Source organism: Halyomorpha halys, unplaced genomic scaffold (genome assembly GCF_000696795.3).
Source record: "Halyomorpha halys isolate HHAL.00 unplaced genomic scaffold, Hhal_1.1 Scaffold328.1, whole genome shotgun sequence".
NCBI classification, from domain to species: domain Eukaryota; kingdom Metazoa; phylum Arthropoda; class Insecta; order Hemiptera; family Pentatomidae; genus Halyomorpha; species Halyomorpha halys.
Window position 1 is genome coordinate 117591 of NW_027112103.1, and position 8438 is coordinate 126028.

The 8438-nt window shown below is 27.3% G+C and overlaps 1 protein-coding gene across 1 annotated transcript in view; it reads left to right on the forward strand.

The window, feature by feature from the left end:
* The first annotated feature begins 5400 nt into the window (after positions 1-5400).
* LOC106681345 (facilitated trehalose transporter Tret1) overlaps positions 5401-8438 on the forward strand; it is a 6245-nt gene continuing 3207 nt past the window's right edge. The window contains exon 1 of the mRNA XM_014421620.2: positions 5401-5495. Within this exon, the coding sequence (XP_014277106.1) occupies positions 5453-5495 (43 nt within the window). The 5' untranslated portion in view covers positions 5401-5452. The remainder of the gene's footprint in view (positions 5496-8438) is intronic.

An 8438-nucleotide genomic window follows, 5' to 3' on the forward strand; every position in this document is an offset into this window, starting at 1 on the left:
AGATCAGCTGATCATGTGTATATATAAAGATGTGCGGAACCCAATAAAAAATAGTATGTTACAGCAGTTCAAACGTGTTACATCTTATTCCTTCTTCTCTTTTTTGACATTTGACTTTCGCCGATACTTAACTTATATATATATATATATTTCTTAACATTAACTATTTCTATGAAATCAGCTTATATATCCTAGTACAGATGTGACGATAGAGATGTCAGTTAATATGCATAAGCAAACGTCAGCTTTACTGTGGATTGCCTTATATTATATTTTTAAAAAATGATCGCTCTGTCACCTCCAGCATGATCTACGACTGCAGTATTAAATTACTGTATTTACACTAGAAGTAACTTATGACCGATAATAGTTGTAAAATGGTAAGGAGTGAAAAAAAGTCTTCAATCGTTTGGCTCTGTGTCTTGAAGATGCCTGCTAAAAATATATCTGAAGAAGTGGTTTATAGGTTATTAATTTAAAGATTATTTTGTATTTAGGTTTGTTAAAAAAATAAGCTTGACAGCAAAGTATTATTACTTGTATTGACATAGTATTTAAGCATGCTTGTGCAAAAATTGTTTACTAAAATCTTTTCCTCATGTTTTAACCGGAACAAGGTAAAATTCTTAAATATTATAATATATTAATTGTAATTATTTTAACGTTTATGTCAAGACAATCTTTTTCAGTTATTACTCCTTTTTTTATAGTTCTGCCTATAGTTCGGGTGTTAATTGGAAGCATTTTGTCATGTAATCATCAAGTATTTGAAATGTCATGTGCAACTCAACTTTAACGCGGGTCAAATCGCAATAAACAACCAATTGAATTAGAATTAGTCCAATAGATCTAGAGGAGGACTAGGGCTTTCACGCAGACTATACTTTCTTTTCTTTTATCCCTCCCCCTCTTCATCTTAATTATTTAATAATTTTCTTTCATCGTTATTTATTGTTATTTGTTCTTATTTTTCAATCATCTCGCGGTGGTCCCTCAACTCCAAATATTTATGTAGAGTTCTTTTCGGGGAAGTTTATTTTATTTGAAATATAAAAAACTGAAACTCCCCGCTTATTTTTTATTAGGGGGTCCATAAAACTTGAAACAACACTTGGAAACTTCATGGAACTTTATTTTAAGTAGAATAAATTTTCTAAAATACTTTACGTTCAACTTTTCACGATATATATATATATATATATATATATATATATATATCTTAATCAATATTTTTTTTCCAAATAACGATAAATCAACATTTTGGGAACTTATTTTGGATTAGCATTATCATAGATGAGTATCTGCGTACCATTTAGTTGCAACGATCAGAACAATCAGAAAGATGACAAACAACCTAATACAATGGTTAATTTAGTTATATTAGAATAAGAAACATATAATAGGTCAAAATATTGGAACTAAAAATAAAAAAAGTACATTTCAGGGGTCAATTATATTAGTTTTCATTTTTCTCCCGGTTACTCATATTTTTTTTGTTTATAAAATAAATAATTTGTTTTGTGTTTTTAATTTAATTGTGTTTTTTTACCCTAATAGTCAGATAAGGGTAGTTTAATTTCCCCCCAAATTACTATAAATAGAAGTATAACTCGTAGAACAACTGATTATTGTTGTAAAAGTCATTTCTCTTCTGATTGCATTTTAGAAAGAAAATGCATAATTGTGCAAAATTTCAGGTAGGCTTACTAACTTTTTAATATAAAATGAGGACTAATAAAAACTTAAATATATTCATTGTCATTTTAACACTGAGTTGTTGTTGTTGATCGTTGCTTAAAGGTGTAAAACCCTCTGGACTTCAACGCCTATGGCATGATAAAAGTAAAAATATATATATATATATATAAAAATAAAAAAATAATTTAAAAAAATAAATAAATAAAAAATAAAAATCGAATAGGAGTTATAATTTATAAAGAAGGCGATAAGCTTTTAAAAATTCAAACACTCCTGTAATTTTAGCTTCCTCATCTGCGAGAGCTTCAGATAAATTTGGGGTCAGTCCTATCCTATTTATTGTTGGCAAATAGTGAGTACACTCTTCAAAAATATGTCTAATCGTAAGAATGGACTGACAATATTTGCACGTTGGAGGTGGCAGTTTTCTGATCAGGTGAGAGTGCGTGAGGAGAGTATGACCTATTCTCAAGCGGGCCAGAGCAACCTCCTTTAACACTGAGTTATTTCACTTTTATTCTCAAATGACCAATATATAATATTTTTTAGTCACTAGTTAATTTATTTTTACATTTATACTTGAAAAACAAAACGTTAATATACTTTTGCAACCTTAAGAAATCGAAGGTAGGGGAGATACCATAGGGGTTACGAGAGAGTACCATACCCCCATGAAATCTCTGGTTCCTTTAATGTGTGGGTGACAATAGAATATTTCTGGGAGTAGCTTTATTGTTATAAAGAAACATCCAGCTCTTCACTATCCCACCTGACTAAGTAGTAGTAAGTGGAAATTTCTTATTACAGTTAAATATACAAGAACACGTGAAGTTGCACTCACCTTAACTACCTGAAAATGGATCTTTGGGCAGTATACCCTAGCTGAAGCGTTCCTGAATCTGTTGGGAATATATCTAATTAATATATCGACTGCACCTTTGAAATACTAAATATGTGTGAAAAATAAAAAATGAAATAATAATCCAAAAGGACTAAAAGTTCAAAAAAATCTTAAAGGTGGCAATTATCCAAAAATATATCTATGTTAATTATAAGAGATTGAGTACTGCAAAACTATTATTATCATCGAATTTCTTTTCAAAGGCTTTTTGTGTTACTAGTTTACCAATTATATATTTATATTAATGAAATATTGTTTCCATAAAAAATAGATAATATAATAAGAGGTTGTATTGGGTAATATAATAGTATATCATGAAACAAAGTATTTATTTACATGATTTATAAAATGATTCCAATGATATGATTAGATGAAATGATAAAATGATTCAGATAAATGACTTGCCATAAAATATTATTTTACATTATAAATTATTACCCAATACATCTATGAATGGCTGAATGGATGGTGAATGCAATGGGTGATGTCTTGTGTTTTAGCCGTGCCATCCCAGGTCTGATTAGCCCTTCCTATTGAAGTCCGTGTTCTTCTTAGTTCGCTTTACTTCTGCTCCCCCTCCCCCCTAGCTTGTTCTAAGAGGCGTTACCATTTTGGATCCATTAGCTATCATTGGCCACGCCCAAGAAGAATACGTTACAAGAGGCTACAAGTGTTAGGTAACAGGCGTTGAGTATAAACTACATTTTACTTCTCTCCTAATACCTGACAAGACCCATTAGTCTTGGCCCTTTAAAAACTGGTATCTGCCGGGAAAAGCTTCTTTGCGTTGACAGGTGCTGATCCCTTTCTGACCCAGGTCACCCCTAGGGACAAAACAGATGTTTTCAAGTGACACAAAAACTTTTGTAATATCGATAATGGTTAATAAATCGATACATAGCAATATATTATCCTCTGAGAAAATGTTTTATAAACAAAATAGCAACGCATCCCTGACTTTTCTCTCGATCAACGTTGTAAATTAGGAACCCAAATTTTCCAACTATTCTTGTACTTACTCCAAAATTGTATTCAAATAATTTTAAGTGTGATAATTTTCAGTTTCCGTTGGTTGAATTGAACAATTGAACCAAAAATAAAAATCTCATCTGCAGTTTTGCTTTCGTACATACAGTATTGTATGCATTGTAAATACAGAAGGTCATTATATATATATATATATCATTTTTTGTATATTTTTTTATTGACTAGAAGAAAGATATCCAAACTTTTTAAGGTTTTAGGCTTCATCAACTAATCGTACCAACACATTCGTATCTTTGAATTAGAAATCTTAGTGCAAATGCTATTTCATAATAGAAATTTAAATTGTGTTTAAAAAAAATATTTACAAATTTTGCCGACAAATAAAACATATACTCATACATATTTTAAGTAAAATGTTTATATCAACCGATACTGCGTTAAAAACTATTCTGACCTCGCAGTACCAGGTAAGGAGGTTGTTAGCAGGAATGTAACAAAGAAATTTCTGCTGCACAGAAATTACTTTGATTCTCTGAGTTGACTTTTTGTAATACTATGGTTAAATCAACCGATTTTATAAAAAAAAAATCACATATAATTTTTTTAAAAAATAAAGAAAATGTACATACAGTAAATAAACGGTTTAAAAGATTAAAAATCGTTATAAGTAAAAAAGAAACGTTAAGTGAACAAAGAGGAATATTATATATAAAAAATTATAGTTTTAGACATAAACTAATTGTTAAAATTACATAAAATGTAATCCTAATGACGCAAAAGAACTTCCATAAAAAATAATAAGAATTAAAGGCAATAAAAAATAATAATTAATGTTATGTACATGTACTAGGTTATTACGTAAATTCTTCCACAAATAAATATAATTAGTATTATTCTGACTATTACAACATTTACTAGACAAACGGACTAAACTTCTAATCCATTACAAAAGGCTCATCTGACTGTTATAAGCCCTATCTGGACATATGGAGTTGAGCTTTGTGGCTCCACTAAACCACCTAATTCCTTCCGAATCCAATCCTTTCAGTCGTAAAATTCTTAATGCTCCTTAATTTGTCACAAATCAAATCATCCATTAAGACCTCAATGTTCCATATGTTGCCGATTTGGCCAGAACCAGATACCAATCCTTCCATGATAAACTTATCAACCATCCAAGCCAACTCGTTTCTGATCTGGCTTTTCCTTGATTACCTAATAATCCTTCTAGGCGTCTGAAAATAAGATGGCCTCGAGATCTCTTCTAAAAATGTTTTTGGAGTTCTTTCAATGGGTAGATTCTCCACATGTTTGGATCAAGTCATTATATCACTTACAGCATATTTAATTGATGTATGTATATGTATACAGTTGTAAATGACAATAAATAAATTATTAAAAAAAAGAAGTATTATTCTCACAGAATGCAATTTAAAATTACTTGTTTAAATATTGATAAATAATTGTGTTTCTATTTTTGATGTTATTTGATAATTTTGCATTTTTAATAATGGCGTCAGACATCATTTAGGTGTTTTTGGCAACGGGAATTGAATACAAATGCCACAGAACGCAAGACAGTGAAATTCGGAGATACGTCACTTTGGCTTAGTACTTACATTTCTAAAGAATCAGGCAGCAATTGTAAGGTTTGTTTTAAGATCGTTCTAAACTGTGACGTTTTAAAACAAATGACGTTTTGTATAATGAGAGATAAATGTTACCTAATGAATTTGCAAAAACTGTCACAGACAACTTCTCGTAAATCTCAGGCACAATCTGCCCATTGCAACATTTATAAAATGGAAGGAGTAGTTGAATCAGTCTCAGATCCTTTAGTGTAGTGGTCTCTGCTGTACTGGCAACATGGGCAAAGGACAGATCAGGCAGTATGTTGCCTGTACCATCAGTGAGTACTTCAAACTATTCATTATCTTGTCTCAATACATGTAATAATAATTTATTTATTTAAAAATCAAAACAAAAGTACTAATATAAAAATTGAGTACTCATCAAATTCTAAAAATACTTCAAAAAAATATATAAAACGAAATGAACTAATGAAAACATACATAAAAAGCAACCTAATGTAAACAAATAAAAAAAATTAACACACACATAGAGCAAAGTAATTTAAAACAGAAATAAACAAATGTTAGAAACATGAAACATACACGAAAGTGATTTCAAATGTGCATGTTCAAACTCTATAACATAAGAAACATAAATAGATAATTTAAAATATATTTATTTCAGACAAATTAATCGTGCAGTATTAATAAATCAATTTATAATTTTTATTGTTTATTTAAAAGTATATAATGTGTTCAAAAACGTATCGTAATCAAATGCCTTTGCTTATTATAGAATATGTGGTATTATATTATAGAAGATATCTGCATTTGCCTATTCCATACTAAAGTGATTTAACTCTACACAAAAAATAAACTAATCAAGCATATTCAAATTCTAAATAAAACTAAACAATATTTTAAATTTCAATATTGAAAGAGATATGTATTTTACGTTAATGTGTTTATTTGAACTAAAATTGCTTATTCACAGAAATCCGACCAAAATAACAAATGGGGATTGAATTTTTCTCATTTTAAGATACAATTAAAACATTATAATCGTTTTGTTTCAATTATTATAGAAACTTGAAAAATTAATTGAATCAAATCCAAAATGAAAATAATTTTTAAAAAAAATGTCAATTTTAAGTTTTATTCTAATGATAAATACTTTGAATCGATTTATTTATTTTGATTCGGGTTACTCATGGCTAGAAATCCAACCAAAATTGTGATTTAATTCAAAATAAAAATCAATTTTAAATTTTATACTAATTGCATTAGAATTAAAATAATTATAACACTTTATTATTATTTTTATGAACACTTAAAATTAAATTAATTTAAGCTCACAATAAAAAGATTTAAAACAAAAATCATTTAAAATTGATAGATATTTTGAATCATTACATTACTCCTTGATCGAAAGTCCACTAAAACAACAAATAATAATTTCATTTGTATGATCTACTAATGCACCTAAAGTGAGTACAGAACTTCATATTGATTTGTTTTTGTTTGGATTAGAATTGAAAATTAAAAATTGAATTAATTCAAATTTAAAATAAAATTATTTAAACCAAAAAAAATTTATATTGATATATTGAATCAATTTTGTTTTCTTTAAATTAATATCGAAGCTAAAAAGTTAAATAGAAAATAAAAATAATTTAAAAAATAAATTTTAAATACTAATGACAAAAACCTTTAAATTAATTTGTGTGATTTACAAATGCAATTAAAATATTTAAAAAACATTTTATTATGATTTAATTTTAATGAATATTCGTATAACATATTATAAAATTGAATTCGTATAACACAAAATTGAAAATATTTAAAACAATAATCAATTTTAAAATTGATAGATCGATATTTTGAAACAATTTATTTACTTTTTTACTAGCTTAACTCGTTGATAGAAATCAAACTAAAACAAGTGGAAATTTCATTTTTATTATTTAGTAATGCAATTAAAGTGAGTATAAAACTTTATTTATTTCGTTTCGTTTTTGTTTGAATTTAAACTGAGAATTAAAAATTAAATTGATTAAATACAAAATGAAAATATTTTTAATTTAGTACTAAAAGATACACAACGCTCTAAGTTTCCCTTTTACTACAAAAAATTATTATACACTATGATAATCAGACCAATTTAGACATATAGAATTTAGTTCTGGGGCTTTACCAACGCATCAAATCCTTACAATCCAAAATCCTACGTAAAATCCTTGATGCTCCTTATTATATTACAAATTAACTCATCCACATACATTCATCCAATTTACTTATTGTATTTATTATTGTGTACAGTTGTAAATTACATTAAATAAAAAATAAATAAATGTACATTTTGAATCGATTTGCTTAGTTTGACTAGGATTAGTCATAAAAAGAAATTAGACAAAAAAAAAACGAAATGGGATTTAATTTTTTTGATTAACTGATGTATTTATTTTAATTTATATTAAAAAGTTAAATTTTTAATAAAAAATTAAAGTTTTTGTTGCTGCTGTATTTAAAATTCTAAATTCAAATCATATAAGCGATATAAAAAAGTGCATTAACTTCTCAAATAACGCTATTGCCCATATTAATAATGATTCAACTTTACCAAGTAATGAATAGATACTTACATACTTTATAACATATACTTTAAAGGGCTGAGGAGAAGTCAAATTCACTGCAAGTTTTTGTTGCTGCTGTATTTAAAATTCTAAACACTTAATTCCGAAAACTCACAAACAAACATTCTTTTCATAATATAATTAAGGAATAGTTTTTTTTTTCTAAAACGCTAAAAATTACCTTAGTAACCATAAGTGCAAACATTACTAATGTTATATTGTTAGATCACATAATAACAGTTTAGTTACCATGGTAACCATATATGCAAACATTACTAATGTTATATTGTTAGATCACATAATAACAGTTTAGTTACCTTGGTAATGATACGTACAAAGACTGCAAATGTACGAGTATAATAAATTTTCCACTATTTTCTTGGTTTCTCTTTTACGCATTAATACAGGTATAATAAAAAATATGTTAATTTTATTTTATGTATGAGTACATCTCTTTGAATTATTGGGTTTAATAATACTTCCACCCTAAATTTAGCAATAGCGTTTCTAAAATTATATTTACAGGAAGACTTTCCATATAATACGTTTTTTCGATCCCAGGAAAATACGAGAAAACACACACGTATATATATAATTTTAGAACTTTATTAATTGTCCAAGAAGTTTGCTAACAGATTTTTTAGCATT